Below are 19,881 nucleotides of genomic sequence, written 5' to 3' on the forward strand. Positions count from 1 at the left end.
GTTGCTTCAGGCGCGCTTCTTTGGAACACGACAGGCCAAGCATTCCCTGCAAGAATATGTGCAGGAGATGCGCTCGCTGTTGGAGTCGATTAGTGCGGGTCCGATACCGGAATTCATAAACGGACTGCGGCAAGGCCCATCGCGACAGGATCTATTCAAAAAAGTGCCGTCGACGATGGAAGTGGAAAGCGAAATTGCCTTAAATAAGGAGCAGTTCTTCAGCAATGCCTCGGCAACAGCTTGGTATAAGCCGTCACTCGATAGGCTAGATGCCACCTCTATGGAGTTGCGCGGTACAGACGTAGTCTGCTACAACTGCGGCAAGCGCGGCCATTTGATGGCTCGCTTCTATATCAGAGTCTTTGCTGGTGAGACGCCCAGCAAGTGGCTTTGCCAGGATGGCAAGCGAGAAAAAGCAACCGTTCGGTTAGCGAACGGTGCGCTTGTAAAGTTTGAGGGAGCTCAAGTTGAAGACGCCTTCAGTTTTAGTGACTTCTCCTGTAAAAAGAAGCTCATAGTGCTAGGTATGGAGAGTCCGTTAGACCTCATCCTAGGCGTGCCATGGTTGGCAAGACACCAATCATGGAGAGACTGGCGTACAGACACAGTTGCTAACTCTACGCAGGACACCGGAAAGGACCGGCTCCTGCGAGAGGCTTCTGTAACTGATGTCGTGTACAACACAGTTGAGGATGCGTTGACGAGTTGCCAACTGCCACCAAGTCCTACCCAGCTCGTGGAGACTGAGGAAGTGAAAAGGACGATGACAAGTAGTCATGCATCGAATGGTCCTGCACAGAACCGAAAGTCTGTGGCAGGCTGACAAGAAGCCAAGCGTCGCAAGAACCGGCGTAGAGACTAGAGCCTGGTGCGGTTGAGAGGGGTGCGTTAGCCGAGAGAGCAACGACACCAGCTTTCCAGTCAAAGGTCTTGGTGACTTAAAAACGAGTACCGACAGATAAGGGGATCAAAGGGGTGTCAAAATTAAAGATTTTTGGATCAGTCCCGATAAAAGAGGACATGCATTCGAACAAGATGCTTGAGGGCGTAAAATATAAAATGGCGTAGACATCCATAGTCAAGATCCTCCAGCACGTCTTGAAAGTTGCCGAAGAGATTTTGAAACTTCCGGAGATGTAGGAATATGTTCCTTGTCATTTAAGGAAGGAGAGATCTACGAAGTAGTCGTACCAGATCCAGTAGAGAACTTGGTGGTCGTCCACAATGATTGACCACGTCCTAGAAGTGGACAAAAATAAACGATTCGCTGCTCAAGGCTGGGATGATTTGGAAGACAGCCCGTTTTTTTTTAATTTTCGGAAATATCGAGAAGTCCTTAATCCATAACTGGAGTTTTTCTCCCTCTTTACCCTCAAATGTCTTTACATTGATGACTAGATCGCGAGCCTTGGGCTCTGAGAAACAGAAGCTGTACGGGTACGTAAACTCCGACAGGGTTTACCCGTGTGCGGCGGTTGCTGCCGAGGCGGTACGACTGAAATGCATGCTCGGTTGGCCAGGTTTGCTGACGAGATAGCGACTGGTTCCATTCACGGCGGACGCGTGGGATGCGTTCAAATTGAGCATCCGGAAGGAAAAGCTCCGTTTAGTCAATCAACGTCGACGCACAACACGGAGAACGCTAAATTACATCGACTGCGCCAACAGAAATTCTGCATTCTGCGCTACAAACAAGTGCCCCTACCTCCACGGGGTATATCACTGATATGATAGCGGCTTTTCGCTCCGGGATTATGTAGGGGACACTCCTTTCAGCGAGTGTGGTCAGCCGTCGATGACTGCATCCGCCGCAAGCAGGCGCTACAACGGGGCAGGCTTTTAGAGCAGCGACTTATACAAAAGGACAAACGAGTAAATATGATTCCCGACGGGTTCCGATGAAGTGTGGCGATTTCTCGGTTAAGCGTTTGGAAGCGGTGAGCGATGGACCGGTTCGAAAGGTGCATGAAAAGGCTGACATGCATGAGTGCCAGTTTTAGCAACCCCCGTCATCACTCGCTGGACGGCAAATTGTCCTTCCATGGCTGATGCTTGATGACTAAGCGCAGCCAATCATGGAAGCGGAAGCGGAAGTGGTGATCAGGTCACTCCACACGGGCAAGGCGTGTGATTCGGATGAATTGGGCAATGACTCGTAACGGGTTTTCACCGACGTCCTGGTACCGTGCCTTACCCGTTTATATAATCCGTGGATACGACGTCTGTCTGCTTTTTAAAGATCTGCTGGATGGCTCCACCGTCCAGCGTGATCGATAAGACCTCATGTCTGCCTTGTCAGCGGCAAAATTGGAGTCGCTTCAACTCGCCGTCGACACGATAACCTTATCGGCACTGATATTCAGTCCTAACTTACTTGCTTTGTTACTTTTAGGTATCGCGCGACTCTTTTGACCAATTTCCAGTCGCTGACGGCGGACTTGTGCACCGCTCTGCCGTGTGAACTGCGAGGCTCACGTCGGGCCACGTGCATCGGGTCAACAGCAGTGAACAAGTCGATGGTATCATGTAGTGCGGCCGGGCAAAAACCTTTTTGATTAGGGTGGACGATGCGCCGACGGTGGTTGCTTGCCCTCGTCGCGAGAATGCGTGTCAGGATCTGATAATCTGTGCTTAGCAAAGCTAGAGGCCGAAAATTAAGTGGAACTCCTTCTTCCCGCCTTTTTTAGACAGAATATGTCCGCCTCCATAAAGGCAGATGAAAATTGACTCTGATGCTACCCTTAAGTTCAGAGTTGTGAAACAAATGGGTAGCATAGTCCCTGAGATCTTGAAATTTCGGACCTCAACCCTGCTGGTCTATAACGCTCAAGAACGAGGCTATGACCAGGTGATGACCCTCCTAGTAGATTCGGGTGCATCACAAAATTGTGTTATATTCGCGGCTCTAAGAGAGAGACCGGCGCTGTTTGAGTCGCTTTGACAGGATGGCAAGCGAGAAGAGGCGACCGTTAGTTTAGCGAACGGCGCGCTCGTTAAGTCTGAGGGAGTTCAAATGGAAGACGCTTTCAGTTTTAGTGACTTTTCTTGTAAAGAGAAGTTCACAGTGCTAGGTATGGAGAGTCCGTATGACCTCATCCTAGGCATGCCAGGGTTGGCAAAGCACCAAATATGGATAGACTGGCGTACACGCATAGTTGCGAACTTTACGCAGGACACCGGAAAGGATGCGCTTCTGCGAGAGGCGTATACAATTGATGTCGTGTCGAACACAGTTGAGGGTGCGTTGACGGATGTCAAACGTCACCAATTCCTACCCAGCTCGTGTAGACTGAGGAAGTGAAAAGGCCAATGACAAGTAGTCATGTACCCCATAGACCTGCACAGAGCCGAAAGCCACTGGCAGTAGACAGCGAGCTGACAGGAAGTCAAACGTCGCATAAACCGGCACAGTGCCTAGAGCCTGGTGCGGTTGGAAGGGGTGCGTTAGCCAGGAGAGCAACGGCATCCGCTTCCCAGTCAAAGGTCGTGGTGACTCGAAGAACGAGTACCCGACAGATTAAGACGATCAAAGGCACGTCTTAACGAGTGACCTTTGGATCAGTTCCTAATAAAGAGGACGGGCCTTCGAACGAGGTGTTCGAGGCCGTCAAAGACGAGATTGCGGAGGCATCCTCAATTGAGGTGCTCCGGCAAGTCTTTGAATCTGCCGAGGGGATAGTAATTCGCCCGGAGATATCTTGGGACCTGTTCTTTGCCGGATTAAAGGAAGGAAGAATCCACGAAAAAGTCACGCTAGTTCCAGAAGAGAACTTGGTGGACTGTTGCTCATCGTCCACAATGAACGAGAGCGTCCTAAAAACGCGCAAAAAGGAGACGGTTCGCTGCTCAAGGCTATGTCATTGAGAGACAGTCCGTTCTTTGAGGTTCTGTGGAAACATCGCGATGTGTTCCCAGAAGAAGTGCCGAGCAGCCTACCAGCAGATAGGGGCATCGGGCACGAGATAGACCTCGAACCGGGCACCAAGTATTGTGTGAGCAGGCAATGGCCGCTGCCGAAATAACAAGTCGATTAAATCGATGAGTTCTTCGACCAGCGAGCCAAGGCGGGACATGAGCTTGAGAGCAAATCGCCTCACTGCATCCCGACCTTTTGTGTGCGTAAAGCCACCGGTGGATGGCGCGTAGTTCATGCTTACAATAAGCTAAACACGGCGACCATACCGGCTCGAACGCCAATCCTGCGGAAAAATGTTTTGTTGAACTTCATGGGAAGTCAACTATCTGTCTCGCGTTGGATTTGAAGGATGGCTACCATCCGGTACTCATGAGAGAGTCCGATGTAGCCAAAACAGCTGTAAGCACCCCAAGCGGTATGCTTTGGGGGTGGCTTGTGATGCCCCGAGGTTTGAAAAACGCACCAGCGACATTCAACCGAGTCGGAATGGTAACCGTGTTCAGCTTATTGTAAGCATGAACAACGCGCCAACACCTGTGGCTTTACGCACACAAAAGGTCGGGCTGCAGTGAGGCGATTTGCTCTTACGCACATGTTCCGTCTTGGCTTGCTTGTCGAAGAACTCATCGATATAATCGACTTGTTATTACGGCAACGGCCATTGCCTGGTCACACAACACTTGGTGCCAGGTTCGAGGTCTATCTCGTGCCCGATGCCCCTATCTGCTGGTAGGCGGCTCGGCACTTCTTCTAAGAATCTGTGGGAATAAGACCCCAAAACCTGTGGTCAAAGGTTCCCAGGTACCTTTGGAAGAAAGTTCCAAAGAGAAAGCTGAGACAAAAAATGTCTTAGTAAACAATGTACCAAAAATGTAGGCGCTTGTACACTTGATTTATTAGCACCTCACAAGTTAAATTCGGAGATAATTCTTTTGCCAACAGTAAAACCTAAATGGTTCTTGCGTGATCTGCGTAGTGGTAAAGTCAAGCAGATTTGCGTTCTTGTCACAGATGACAACTACGTGGCCGATATTCCGTCGGCAATGACACGTGTTGAGAACGAACGGGTTCTCAGTAGCTCATCGATAGACAAAACTGTCCTTGATGAGACGACTCGAATTGAAAGTTTTACGTCCCAATCCTGAGAGTCATTGAAGAAAACCCTTTATAAAAGATTTAATGGAATTCAGGATGTCTTCTCTGAATCAGTACCATGGGTCTTGCCTACGAAAAAAACCATTTTCGACACGAAATCGACCTAATTCCAGTTTGAAATACTGGGTCATGAAGCAGTTGCCATCGCCTCGTGAACAAGTAATAACGATCGACAATTTCTTTGCCGAACGCTTAGTTGCGGGCCATGTGAGGGAATCAACTTCCTCAGATAGCTCTCCGACCTTCTGTGTGCGTAAAGCAACAGAAGGCTGGAGGATTGTCCATTTATTAAAAAAAATAACGCTGCACTGGAACCAGCTCAAACGCCGATACCACGAAAAGACAAAATCATTGAAGGTGTGTCAAAGAGTACCATCTTTATGTCTATGGATCTGATAATGGATCTTATTAGATCCTTATGCGTGAACGGGACATCCCGTACACAGCAGTGAGCACTTCTAGTGGGATGCTCTGGGAATGGCTAGTAATGCCACAAAGGCTTAGTAACACCCCTGCAACATTTAACGGATGCGTAACGAATCTGTTGAGACCGGTGCAAGAATTCTCACCGAGTAAATTTGACGATGTATTCATCCATAGCCGTGCCATGGACAGAAAGACGGACGTGGAAGTTAAAAAAAACCACGTTCGTCAGGTTCTTATACTTATGCGAAAGCACGACTTGTATGCAAATCTCAAGAAGTACATATTCGCTGCAAGCGAAATACCACTTCTTGGGTGCATCGTGGGTATACACGGTGTACGCCAGGATCTTGAAAAGCTCAAGGCGATAACCGATTGGCCTGTGATAGTCGATGTCAAGAGACTTCGGAAGTTTATCAGCTTAGCAGGGTATACTCACGTACTTGTCGAAATAACAGTACATATTCTTCCTTGTTGAAGAAAAATCCGAAGTGGCCATGGAACACTGACTGTCAGCGTTCCTTTGGATGTTTCAAGCAAAGCTTGATGCCATTGCCAATCCTGGCGATTGCGGACCAAGACCGACCATTTCATGTGATCGGTGACGCCAGCGACTTTGCAATCTTGGTGTGTTACTCAAATACGACACAGACGGCGCAGAGTGCGTCGTCTGTTATTTATCGCGTCAGTTTCAACCAGCTAAACACAACTATTCGGTGCATAACAAGGAACTCCTTGCCATGAAATATGCACTAGCTAAGTTTAGGGTCTAACTCTTGGAAGATAAACCGTTCAATTTATAAACGGACCATGCGTCTTTACGCACGGCCGTAAGCAGTCCAGAACTCTCGCAAAGAATGGCGAGATGGTTGTTTTTCTTCGCGGGATAAATACGTGAACTCTCGCAAAGAATGGTGAGATGGTTATTTTTCTTCGCGGGATAAATACGTGAAGTATAAACCAGGACGACTCAGCGTAGGCGGTTATGCCCTTTCGCACCGCCCAATTTTGAGCCGGCTGCGCAAATCAACAAAGCATAAGGCCACTGTTGCAACAATAAGTGTTTCGTCGTCAACATCACTTGACGATGTCAGAAAAGCTTATCAACAAGATAAGCCTCTTAAAGGGTTGATGGTAAACCTTTGGAATCCGTCCCAACAATCCTTAAAAGGATTGTCGAAATTGTATTGCTCCTCAACAGATCGATAAACAACACTCAGTTGTTTGATCTATTATACAGTTATTGCTGGCGACACACCTCGTGTCATCGTCCCCGCCCATAATAATTTGTTATTACGCATCATGTTTGAGTGCCACGATGCATCAATAAGTGGTCATCGTGGACGTGAGAAGACTTATCTCACGATAAGTCGCGACTTCTACTGGCCACGCCAGTATGATTTTGTCCGCAAGTAAATACCTGCCTGCGAAGTTGGTCAACGAATAAAGTCTAGTGCTTCTTCACGTGCTCCGTTCCAACTTCTGCCTGTTCTGGTAGAGTGTTGGCAGTCCGTATCTATGGACTTCGTCTTCGAAATCCCCGAAGACAACCACAAGAATAACGGTATTCTTGTTTTCTTCGATCGTTTTAGCAAGATAGTACATCTTGCTGCCGTCCCAAATTCGATCACAGCCAAATGCTGTTCTCGTGGCTTTGTTGACACGATATTTCGACTCCATGCGTTTCCCGGTGAACTGGTCTCAATTTCAAGACCCTAGAATCACGGCGGAATTTCGGTTAACTGTGTTCAAGTCACTTGGAACACAGTCAAAAATGTCAACCTGTGATCATCCTGAAAGAGATTGTCAGACAGAGCGTGCAAACCGTATTCTCGAAGAGATACTTCGTGGGTACGTTCACTCGTTTAAGAGTTGAAGCGAGTCCTTGCCGATAATAGAATTTGCCATTAACAATTCAGTATATGCTTCTACAAAGCATTCACCGTTTTTTTGTGAATGGCTTTCGCCACCTACGTATATCTACCCTGTTTGAAAGTATTTTTTCATCAGGGGGGGAGGGACTCGCTCGAGCAAAGAATCTTTTAGCTCTTACTCATCACGCATTAGCCCAAATGTCAATGCGAAGGATACCAACATTGATCTAATAAATAGTGAAGTGGACAAACTCAGTCATAACAATAATGCTATTACTGACTCTGGCAACGATGCTGAAAGACTCAGCACCAAAAACAATATTATTAATGACAGCGACAACACTCTTAATAATGGAGCAGATTGATATCTCCGCAGTGAAAATCGGTGGCACTAAAAACAAAAATAAAACCGAGTCAGCGAAAAGCAATGGTCCGTTTCGTACAAGATTCCATCGCTGATGCGGTTGGCCGATAGAAACGGAACTCTGACAAAATAGGAGAGCAAACATACTTTCATTTAATGATAATGACCTTGTCCTACTGTCTACGGTATTTTTACCGAAACATTTAGTGCGAAAGCGGGTAGTAATAAATTACAGCCCAGGTATATTGGCCTGTTTCGTGTACTACATCGCCAAGGCAATGCGTACATGATCGAGCTCCCTCGTAGGTAGCGTACGCATCCTACGTTTATGTTGGGCGTCTCCGCCTGTACTGTCAACATGAGGCTTCTTCCGATTCCGGATTAAACTAAAACGGCTAGGGCATCAGCTAAATCCTAATGGTCCCGAGCCAAAGCCTTTTGGTTTCGAGACAAAGTCTGATTCTCATGAATTAGACGATCCACTCTTTCCTTCAAGGAAGAGATCTTCTGACGAGCTGTCATCAGCTCGTTTTGAAGTGACTGATGCGTCTTTTCGTTTGCCAGTTGATCAGTCGCAACTTGCGCTGAATTCGACAACTGGTCACGAGAAACATTATCGACCGTCACCGATTTTTCCTCCCCCACCACATCCATAAGCGGATTCGAGTGGGGAGAACCGTTTTCTTGTTTAAAACTTCTCGAAACACTGTGAGATAAAGGAAATCTAAACGAGTTATACCGTTCGTTGGCGAGGGTATCCATCTTCGCATGATAGTTGAGAACTTCGCTCCCAACTAGCGCGCTTCCCGCGCTCGTATTAGGATTGAAGGTTCTCAATTCCTTAACGCATTTCGTAAAAGATGAGCGTTCCCAATGAGGATCTTTAAGGAAATAATGCTTCCTTAGGGGCATGACTTGCACCCTTAAATAGCATGGCATGAGTCCCCTAACGAGAGGCAAGAAATCCCTTCATCTATAGACAAATGGTTCAGCTTATAGCGTGCACCGATTACGGTCCGTTTTTCGAATCGTTCACGGAAAGCGTTTAGCTTGTCAGCCAAATCTCACGGCCTATGTTTTGTATACTTTGTACAAAGGGTGACAAAGCTTGGACCAAAGGTTTGACATCCTCTGCCCGTTTGCAAGTGTGCCACCGATGCCGGATAAAAAAGCATCGAAAAAGATTTCCGTTTCATCCCCGCCCTAGGCTTGAGAAGCCTGGATGAGTCAAGCGAAGCAATATGATACTGATCGTTGGTCATACCAGACCATTAAATTAGGCGGTGACTTGGTCCAGTCACTTACAATTGGTGTAGCAGGTGATTTGTCACCGTCACCTGCAATATCATCAACAGATGATACCCCAGTGATCTCCAACAGAAGTAGGAGGTGACGTATCCTCCACAGTAAACGCATTAGCGTCTACTGAAACATTTGCCTTACTGACAGCTACTTAGTTAGATATTAATATAATAAGTTCATATGCAGATAGAAGATCTTTACGTAGAAAGCTAAATATATTAGTACAATTTTACTTTTCCCTAATTCTAATCGTTTGAATTACCTTTGGCACTTAGAAACATTTCTCATACTCTTGTGTGCGTAAAGTTTCGAGGCATCCTACCTACACTGTAATCAGTGTAAGGTTTACTAGTACTAATCAGTACTAGTGAAAGGTGCCCTATTACTCACACCAAAAATGAGATCATATCTCGAATTTAAATCAAGTGAAAGACAGCGTTCCGCACTGTCACAGTCCAGAAACTTTATACTAAGCTCAACGGAATTTTAGGAGCAGTAACACGAGGTACAGTCGCTAAGCGAAAAGTGATTGTTCACTTTCATGCGCTTGGGCCTCAACGTACTGATGACGGGAAAGATGTCGAGCATAATCGCAAGACGCTCATGAGTCAATCAAAATTGACCATGGCTAATCAAAGTTCTTCACAATCGCTTGAGCGACTAACAATCCAGGCTTGTACTCACGCTCGTGCCAGTACACACCGAGCTAATTGGGGCTAGATCCTGTTTACTGTCACCTCCTATAGGTTCAACAGAGCCTAGGTCTTCCTTAGTAGGGTGCCTTGCACCTTCTGGACATCAACGTTTTCCCGCAACTTATCAGATTTATAGTATTGGTCGGATTGGTGCTCTTTCGGGCTTTACGCGTATTTCGCAGGGTACAGGTCGGACGTAAATGTTTCGTGCTTCCGCACATATAATCATATAACATATACGGGTGTCTTGTGCTGTTCCACAGCCTGAAAACGCCTCTTCTCCTTCCCCAACGAGGCTTAGATCCATATGTTCCGGTCTATTAGACGGCATTCCATGTGCTCAAAGAGCTTGTTCGGTAAATATGCGTGCTAACGAGAGCAGACGTAAAGTCGAACTCAGCGCGTGGCGCTATGGCAACTGCATCTTTGAAAGTAGCAGGATGAGATCGGGATAATTCCGCCCGGGCAACGCCCTTATTGAGACCTACATAAAAACGGATACGACAATTGAATCTTGCTCCGGGTCTTGATGCATACATGCAATGAGAGTTCTTGACTCTTACATGTTTCCCTAAGGGTTCGTTTACCGTGTCGAGTCGCTGTGAGCCGCGACAACATGCGAAAAGCCAAATTAGGCGGTGCAAACATGCTGGTCATTTTCTGTTTCGGCGAATACCACAAAAAAAAGCCGTCGTTAATGGACGTGATGAACGATGGTGCTCACTCCATGGCTCTACCTCCGAGTTTGGAAATGACCATAGCCACCTTTTGCCGTTCTGTTACGAACAAGGCGGAGCCAATGGACATTTCCATCTGCTAAGTCTTAAAAAGGAGGAATTCTCTCTCATTTCCCTCAATTTAAATTGACAACTAAAGGGCGAGCCTTAGGCTCTGAATTAGGTATAGAGATGTACCGAGTTGGTATAGATGCCGTAAGGTGATCCTGAATCGTTTCGATTTGGAATATATCATATCACTTGAAGAATTCAAGCCTTGCATGCAGGACCTCTGGTCCCTCGGATATGATGACTCAAGCCCAGACAAAGTTTTTTGAGCTTGCCATGCGCTGTGTGTTGCGTTTTTGAAAGCTCCGAAAACTCTTCCATTTCAGTGAAGGCTTAGTCTTACAAAGACTCAGGCGTAGATTGACTACGAGTGCTACCAGGTTTTGCTGAGCTACCTTGCTCCTAAAGTCAGAGGATGACTTTTAGACTCATATAGTTTCTTAGTTCTATAGAAATTATGGGTTTAACAACTCAAGGCAAGCTATGAAAGCTTAGTGAATTCTAGTTCAAGGAATTTAGGGGTTCGTAGAACCAAGTGGCAACTAGTGCCCGAGAGTATGTACCTTAAAAAGGCTTCTATCTCTCACAGATCAATGTGCAAGCCTTATGAAGGCACTAGACGCTTTATGATCAAAAGGTAACTGAATTTTATTTAATTAGTTAAATTTAATATCTTACCCTAGCTAATTTAGATTTCGGCCGCCAGATTTTATATCTGGCGGCGACCACATTTTGCTTCCCACTAATGGGCTCTTAGTCATTTGCTCTTTTAGAATATGGTGCTAGAGTGTTCTGCCTATGGCGTAAATTTGCCGCATCTTCTGTTCTTGAACTAAATGTGTGCATTCGTTTGATATAGGTTGTTACGGGCTAAAGTTGCTATGTTACATAGTCCCCGTTGAGTACACTTGGTGTACTTAAGGGATGGTCGATTATTAAATAATAGTAATTAGACCCAACACTCGGGTGTGGTGCACATTTGTGACCAACCCTTGTGGATGTGATGCACATGGGTGCATTCACATTAGGAGGGATGACGCTCAGCGTCATCCGTTACGCGAGGTATCTATAAAGATACGCTCGCAATACATATTAAATGTCTATAGAGATATCATTTTAATTGGTAAAAATAGGTATTTGTATTTAATTCTATTAAATATAAATCAGTCTGAAAATTACTTCCTACTTGGTAAGTGCGCACGAGGAGACGGATTACCGCTCCCGTGACGTCACTTCTCTAGAGTTCTTGGTGTGTTGGGTGAGGTCGCTTGCGCGCCCACCACAACTACCTCACTGCACGCAAGAGAAGCAGGTTTAACCGCTTCCTCGCTGTGCTAGGGTGTGTGCCTAAGTAGAGCGTGGCCGCATTACGACGTGCCCCCTACAAAGTAAGTCTGTGCATATCCTCGATGAGGGCGGAAGAGCTGCGTCACTAGACGATTAAATGTTGCAGGTGCGTTGGAAAGCCCTTGTGCCATAACCAACCACTCCTAGCATACCACTTGGGGGCTAACCGCTCTAAGTGGGATATCGCTAGTTCGCATGAGCAGTTGATAGTAACCATCGACTAAGTCAAGTGCACTGTACATTGTACATCCCACCATATTGTTCTGAAGAACATCTTTTTTGGGAATGGGGGGTTGGGCTGGTATAGTCACAGCATTAAGCTTATTATAGCATGTACAATGCGACATTTACCATTTGGCTTTTTAACACAAAATGTTGGTGTCGATTACTCTCTCGAACCATTCCCGCCTCGTGCTTAGCACGGAAGAAATCGTCAATGACGTCACACTGTTCCAATGGTGAAGGCCACTGTCGTGTGACACAGTGTTTGGTTCTCGGAACAAAGTCAATTTCATGACGGACCTCTATCTGGAGGTAAAACAGATGGTGGACTAGTACATACCACATATTGGAATTCCTTAATCAAGGCATAAAATGGATCCGTACGATCTTTTAAGGATCGATGACCTAATCCGCGCACTTAGTGCAGCTTTTGTGTCATCCAGGACAGCTTCGTTCAGAAGCGACGATAAGTAAACTCAATCATAGGTCGAATGACCACCGTCTCGGATAAGTCGCCAGCCGTTAAGGCTCGACCGCACTCAGCGTAGACATTTCGTCTAGCTCTAAAAGAGCACAAAACGAAGGGATTGCCGCAAGGCTAACTTCTCCCTCATGGTAACCGGTTACCCCATTAACAAGCGTGTGTAATTGCTCACACGTATCACTTTGTGAGTGTGAAAACGCTTCGCGTTTCCCCTGTCTTGCCTCTTAGAGGCCGGTACATTCACGTCCTTGAATAATCCAGCCTGAATTGGTTATATACCAGACATGGTGTCTAATTCGACATCCGAAAGGAGCTAGGTAACCCAACATCCTTTACCAGCGAACGTTTACGTGTCGCTTCAAGTGCATTAAGAGGGTTTGACCTAAAACGCCCCGGCGAACCGCCAATAGTGTCATTATAGACACTCAGTATAGTGCCCCTCGGCCGAACATACTCGGTGGACTTAGACGTGCCACTCCACGTATCTCAGGGATATTGCACCCTTGAGGTCCTGGCGAACCGCCAATTGTGTCACTACTGACACTCAGTATGGTGCCGCCTCGGCCGACCGCACTCGATGAACTAAGACGTGCCATACACTCTTCGTAACGATAAGATCATATCTCAAATCCAAATCAAGGACGAGACAGCGTTCCACACTGTCAAAGTCCAGAAACTTCATTTCTAAGTGCAACGGAACTTTAGGAATAGTGACACGAATCCCGGTCGCTAAGGAAACAGTGATTGTATCACTTTCATGCGCTTTAAGCGCCTCAAAGGTTCGTTGATTCCCTCAAGGGAGAGTCGTCTACATAATTGCAAGACGCTTCTGAGTCAATTAAAAATTGTCCATGGCTTACCAATGCCCTTTACAGTCGCTTGAGCGACTAATAAGCCAGGCTTGTACTCACGCCTCGTGACTTTACGGATAGAGCACATTGGGGCTACATCGATCACAGGCAAGGAGGCAGCTCTCTTGTTTCTGGAGCATGTTTACCGACTATACGGGATGCCCGAGTCCATAGAACACGAAAAGTCCATGACGCGATGGAAAGCGCACAGGACAAGCAGAAACACTATGCGGACCGAATTGGCCGCAAAATAATTGAACGCTTTAGTGAGTAAGAAATTACTATTAAGTACTGCTGTTTTCCCTAAGAGTGCAATTTCTCTACTACCTGGTGGTACTACGAAATTGTTGCTGCATTTCATTGGATCCTTTACGGTAGACGAAGAGGTTGGAGACCTAAATTATAGGCTCACCCTTCACCCGTATATGAAGACGAACCCCGTATTTTTCGCGGGTCGTCTGAAAATATATGTAGACCCAAATGAGGTCACATACCTCCATTCATCTAAGGAGACCGTGGTGACACCGACTGTGAGTCGAGCGTCCTTCGGTGAGGGAGACGGAGAAGGCGAAAAACTGTCAGCCGACCGACTCCTCCCACCACGAACAGGAATCAGAGAGAGAGGAACATCACGCGAGTAACGCGGATCCCTCAGCATTATCCGTTCGAAAAGGTCCAAGCGAGTCTTCAGGCATTCATGACCCTGACGAGCCTTCGTTCAGACATCACTATGATCCGAGGTCAGTCGCGAGACTTGACCTTCGAGATCCGCAACACGTCGTTCAGCAACGCTTAACGCCTGCGACTGAACGGACGAAGGTAAGGCAGCCGCGAGCAGGTGGGGGCGAACACGCCACTCCAACCGGGCGCCGCCTGCACTGATGGGTGCGGGTGAGAATCAACGCTTTCTTGTTGGAAGGTTGCTTGCCCACCCCTCCGTGAGGCAAAGGTATCAGATCCTCGTCCAATGGAAAGGTTACCCGAATAGTTTCGACTCTTGGAAACCCTACGTATTGATGTGCCCAACTGGGTGGCTGCCTATGAAAAAGAGCACCAGCTCAGGCCTCTTCGCTAGTCTGAAATGGACTAGCAGAAGCAGCGTTGTGAGAAGAAACAGGGGATACAGTTCCGTCCATGATTTCTTTCACACGCAAGCGGGCGAAATTAATTCGTTGCGACCGCTGTTTTATCGCATCGGAATGCGGATGAATGCGGCGCAACAATTTCGGCTCGTATTGGTCGAGCGTTTCATTTGAACGCAACACGACCGGGATCGGGAAAATACGCCCAAGCGATTTTACCTGAGCCCTCCATGACTTGAAGACGCCATAATATTTATGTGCGTCTAGAAGAGCGCGCTCAAGGAGCGACGCTCTTGGCCCGTTTAAACGAAGCCATTTAGATGGAGGGGGCGTCAGTGATATACCACACGTCACATAGTCACGTTCTTAACGACTGGCTTATGACACCGACTGAGCACATTCACGTGTCGTCTGCGGAGCTTTAGGCTCAGAATTCTCTATGTCAGAACCATTATGGATAATGGTCTGAGCATAAGGCGTTGTGATTTTACCCAACGAAAAGCGGCTGCGCCTTTATGGGCAGCGCTCTCATTACCTGTCGCTGCGCTTTCCAGCACAGACGACGAGACAGCATTCGTAAATGTTGCTGTCTCCATGTTGTGAGCCATGAGAGAAGTTTGGATGGGCTACAATGCGCCATCATCCTTCCTCATGAGCTCGTTGTCCGCATCACTACTATGAGGTGACGGCAACGGTGTCGCCTCATTGTAGTCGACAATGAGCGACGGATCAACATCCTCACTGTTAAAGTGGGATGGATCCTTAAGACCTGTTAACGCGAAGCAGCAGCAGCTGTCGGCGTTTCGACTAAGGCATTAGACGCTGCAGGCGTGTTAACGCGGCGCGTGCGCTTAGTGCGAGGTGGAGTGGGCGACTTCGCAGACGACCCACCAACGTGGCCCCTTTTCGGTGGGATCTTTGGCGCCGTGTATATGAACAGGTCACTAGAGTGATTAGGTGAAGTAGCGGCGCGTAAACCTGCTCGCAGCTCCTCGCTCCTCTTTGACGAATTAAAAATGTAAACTCGGTTTTTTTAAAGGGAGGATAGTGTAACGGGCTAAAGTTGCCCTAATGTTACACAGTCCCCGCTATGTACACTTAGTGTACTTAAGGTGATGGTCAACTACTTAAATAAAGTAATTAGACCCAGCACTCGGGTGTGGTTCACTTTTGTGACTAACCCATGTTTATGTGATGCACATAGGTGCATTCACATTAGGAGGGATGACGGCTAGCGTCATCCGGTACGCGAGATATCTAGAAAGATATGCTCGCAATACATATTAGTGTTATCGATAGAGATGACATTTTGATTGTTAAAAAATAGATATTTATATTTAATAAGATTAAATCTAAATCAGTCTGAAAACTACTTCCTACTTGGTAAGTGCGCTCGAGGAGCCGGATTACCGCCCCCGTGACGACACTTAACTGAAGCTCTTAGTGCGTTGAGTGAGGTCGCTAAGGCACCCGCCACAACTACCTCACTGCACGCAAGAGAAGCTGGTTTAACCGCTTCCTCGCTGTGCTAGTGTGTGTGTTTAAGTTGAGCGTGGCCGCATTACGACGTGCCCGCCTACAACGTTTGTATCGCTGCCTGTATTCCTAGAGGACATCCCGGGTGTTTTGTAAGCTATAGCGCCTGCTGAAATTAGTGTAGTTAGTTTAGACAGTTGATGATTGACGGTAGATTTTTATGTTGCTAGTCGTGCTCGGAGATTTCAACGTTACTGATCGTGCACGGAGATTTCAACGTTGATATATTTAATGAAATGTGACGGGCTGAAATTATGACATTTAATTGGCTAAATTATATGGGTTGAGTTTGCTTTGAATGTGATGTGATGGCTGGTCACTAATATGAATGAGAAAGAGGGCATATTGTGAATTTTTTATGAAAAGGGGTAGATTGAGGAATTTGAGTCAAAAGCGGGGCATTTAATGAAATTTCTCTTTATAATATTCACGTTATACTTAGTAATCTTAAAAAGATTAAATATCGTTTTATTTGTTCGTCAAGGGAGAAGGCGTTCAACACAACTATATTCTTTGCTCTCATTACATACAATCTACTTTTCTTCACGTATGAATGAGCACTCCAACGTAGACATTTCTTTCTTGCCCCGAAGTCGACGGTACCTGTCAGTCATGCAAGTCATTTGTATTGTCGACGCCTGGTTTAGATGTCACAATATCAACCAAGCCAGAAATTTTATAAGCGACGAAAAATCCCTAAAAATAAAGAGGGCAGTTACCAACATAAACCAGGTGTTGTGTATAAGCAATTATCTTAAGCTTTGCAATTCTTACGATTCAATTTCAAATCTTCTATTTCTCTTTTTTATTCTATCGGCACAACTCACTTTACCGGGTTGACCTATCACGTAGCTCATGGCAAATCACAGATTCTCATAGCAGCATTACAATTGACCTATTTATGTGTACAAATCCTGAGCGCAAATATTATTTAAAGCTTATGTTAGCATCTACCCTACACCTTGCGATGCTCCATTCGCCGCAGCAATTGCAAATTAATTGCATGCGCCTGTCCACTTGCAGCATTAACTTGATGCCTCATTCTATTAGGCGGCATGTTGCTGTAACCTTAAATTTATTATGGCTTCCATGACAAAGTGAGCTTCTGCTCCCCGATTGTCTGATTAAAGAGCGCAATATCGTGATTAATTACACTTTCTAAAATAATCAGATTAGCAGCGTTTGCAACAACGAAGCGGTAGCAACTGCACGACTTTTTGTGAACTTTTCTTTTTGTTAGGCAGCAGATGGGAGCACTTTGATCACAGATTATATAAGAATGGTGAAAAGTTTTTTAGTGGGGTCAGTAAGGAATGGGCAAAATGGGGTTTTGAACATATTTTGATAATTAAACTTGAGGTTGAAAAGGGAAGGATTTCTTTTGAGTTAATTGATTGCGGCTTCTTAATACGCAATGCCCCTTAATTCCCATCTCAAGCTTTATCCCTATTCTGACCAGACCCATTTGGCGGTTTCCACACAACAGCAAAAGTTCAGTAGAACGCAGTTGGTCATTTCAAATGGTCGCGATCATCAAGGAAGACAACACCGTAAAGCCAAAGCGCTCTAGTTTTGCGCTGGGTGGTTTTCTATCGAAAGTGCCAACTTACCGCAAAGAAAAGAGTCCACATGAGGGGCTCCTAGAGCATGCGGCCGAGGAAGAGCCAGTGCACAATGGCCAGTCTCGCGAGCTGCCCGACTTCTCCAGTGAACGCCGATCGCTCGAGTGCGTGCCACCAGCTTCGTCCGCTGCGTCAATGGCGGCGGCGGCTATCCGTCGCCGTGGGATGTCTATTGAGCAGACGGCATCGACTCTTTACCGCCTCATGAACGCGCGTCAAAGCTCGGCACCTGAGCCATCCGAGACGTCAAAAATATCACCTACTGGCAGCGATGGCACCGCGCCTTTGCCGCAATCCGACGCGGAACTCACAATGCGGCGCGGTATGTGTGTGGCCACCAAGTATGGCACAGGCACGGTGCTCGACATACGCGTGGATGATGGCTTCTTTGTCGTCCAGCTGGGACCCAAAAGTATCGCGTACGTGCGTGAGGACACGATTATTCGAGAGATTAAAAGTGTAGTGGGTGAACGGGTCAAAACGCGCTGGGGAATGGCCACAGTTGAGCAATATTACGTTGAGGAGGACATGTACAGCATCGCTCTAGACTGGCGCTGGGACGACGAGCATGTGTGGCGCATGAAAGCCACGACGAAAAAGTTTGAGAAAATCGCTCCACGGGGCACTCTGATTCAGAATACGAAAAACCTTCTTTTTGAAGGTTACAGTTCGTTGCGGGAAAGCGTCGGCTCCAAGCTTAATAACACGAACAAGAGGTTAGGTTGTTTGTATTACTTTTGAGGGGGGTTACGTTTTGGTTTCTCATGCGAAATTTCAATAATAGTATTGCGGTCAACATGAAGCATGATGCTGTGGAGAAGCCAGACTTGGGTACGGCGCAGACACCTTTTGGTATTTGCACGGTCCTGGAGGTACGTCAAGACGAGTGCTTTGTGGTGATGACGTCGTTTGGTGCCACGGCGTTTTTGACTCCAGACTCGGTGCGAATGCTGGGGCGACGGACACACTTTGTGAAAGGAGACCGCGTGAATACGCCCTACGGACCTGGTCATATTGTACACTTTCGGGACGATGATGAGACGTACGCGGTGGAGTTAGAACTACCACTGCTTGACGGTCCGTCGCCTATACTATTCCTTAGCGACGAGCGTGCCGCGACAGACTTGACGCTTGCACCAGCGGCTGCCAACACGCGTTTGTCCTCGATACTGAACATCACGCGCACGTCCATGATAAACGCTGGGGAGAGAATGCGCAGTGCCTCTGTTGCTGCTGGTGGTCTCACGACGCTTCCCACGAATCTACCGACGCTTCCCGGGGGCCTCCCAACGCTTTCAAGTGTCAAGGCACGAGTTTCAACGATGGCTACTATCAAGATGGCGCCGTACGTTCTTATTGTTTATACATATTTGGTCGCGCGTAGCATTTCTTATTTATTATATTAATTTGTACAGGAAAACCAAGTTTCACAAGGATGAGCGCGTACTCACAACATTCGGATCCGGATTCGTGACGGAGGTCCGTCCGTACGATAAAATTTACCAGGTGTATCTGCGCCGGTTGAAATGTTCCGGCTATTTCTACGAGACAAGCATCGGTCCATTCCCGTACGAGCGTGTGACGCATTTTGTCGTGGATGGTCGTACAATTCCAGCACCACCGATTCCTAAGAATGCGAGTGACTACAAGCGTCGTGCAGTGATTTCCAAGGCGATCAAGTCAGCTCGAGCAGGCACTTATCTTACCTTGACGACTCGCGCCAACCCTGAGGAGCAGACAAAATCGGAGGAGCCGGCTATTGCAATGGATGCCACCAGTGTTGTGTCCGTTCCCGCGCTGGTCTCAGTCGCTGAATAATGCCTTTGCAAAATTATGAATAGTCCAATAATGTGTGCTTATATCGACTCGGAGTTCGTGTTATGTCTGTCTCGTACATTGCTGTTACGGTTGGTGCTGTTAAAATCGAACAGGTATCATCAACTCATTCATTAATCAAGGCTTCCCAATTGAACGGATATTACCACGGCTCACGTGCAAGCAAAGTGTATAAGGCTCACTAGTAGAAGATGTACATAACGCGCTGCGAATACAAGGCACAAGTTACATTGCTTCAAGTACGATGTGTGCTTGCTTTGGTTCACGCCGCTTGGTTAAATGTCAGGACTTCTGGAGCTCAAGTGCAATTTCAGTAAGACGCGCGCAAATTTGTCGTGACACTATAACTTTATTAGTATTTTCTTAAATTTATCACGTTTGATGCAA

General features: G+C 46.8%; 2 protein-coding genes across 2 annotated transcripts; both read left to right on the forward strand.

Moving 5' to 3' along the window:
- Window positions 1-1,500: 1,500 nt before the first annotated feature.
- Window positions 1,501-1,731, forward strand: CCR75_002081 (uncharacterized protein; the record flags this gene model as incomplete). Its single annotated transcript, XM_067960181.1, has 1 exon — window positions 1,501-1,731. One exon carries the CDS (start codon window positions 1,501-1,503, stop codon window positions 1,729-1,731), a length of 231 nt encoding a protein of 76 aa, XP_067823126.1.
- Window positions 1,732-17,436: 15,705 nt separating this feature from the next.
- Window positions 17,437-19,853, forward strand: CCR75_002080 (uncharacterized protein). The gene is made up of 3 exons (XM_067960180.1): window positions 17,437-18,374; window positions 18,443-19,003; window positions 19,074-19,853. The coding sequence occupies exons 1-3, from the start codon at window positions 17,557-17,559 to the stop codon at window positions 19,474-19,476; spliced, it is 1,782 nt and encodes a 593-aa protein (XP_067823127.1). The 5' UTR covers window positions 17,437-17,556; the 3' UTR covers window positions 19,477-19,853.
- The last annotated feature ends 28 nt before the right edge of the window (window positions 19,854-19,881 follow it).

The sequence above is a fragment of the Bremia lactucae genome, linkage group LG1 (assembly GCF_004359215.1).
Source record: "Bremia lactucae strain SF5 linkage group LG1, whole genome shotgun sequence".
NCBI lineage: Eukaryota > Oomycota > Peronosporomycetes > Peronosporales > Peronosporaceae > Bremia > Bremia lactucae.

What these genes read in the sequence shown, in the direction of transcription:
- CCR75_002080 (XM_067960180.1), top strand. Translation starts at nt 17,557, where the DNA reads ATGGTCGCGATCATCAAGGAAGACAACACCGTAAAGCCAAAGCGCTCT. An exon ending in CTTAATAACACGAACAAGAG is followed by an intron (nt 18,375 to 18,442) that starts GTTAGGTTGTTT and finishes TTTCAATAATAG; the next exon opens with TATTGCGGTCAACATGAAGC. An exon ending in GCTACTATCAAGATGGCGCC is followed by an intron (nt 19,004 to 19,073) that starts GTACGTTCTTAT and finishes TAATTTGTACAG; the next exon opens with GAAAACCAAGTTTCACAAGG.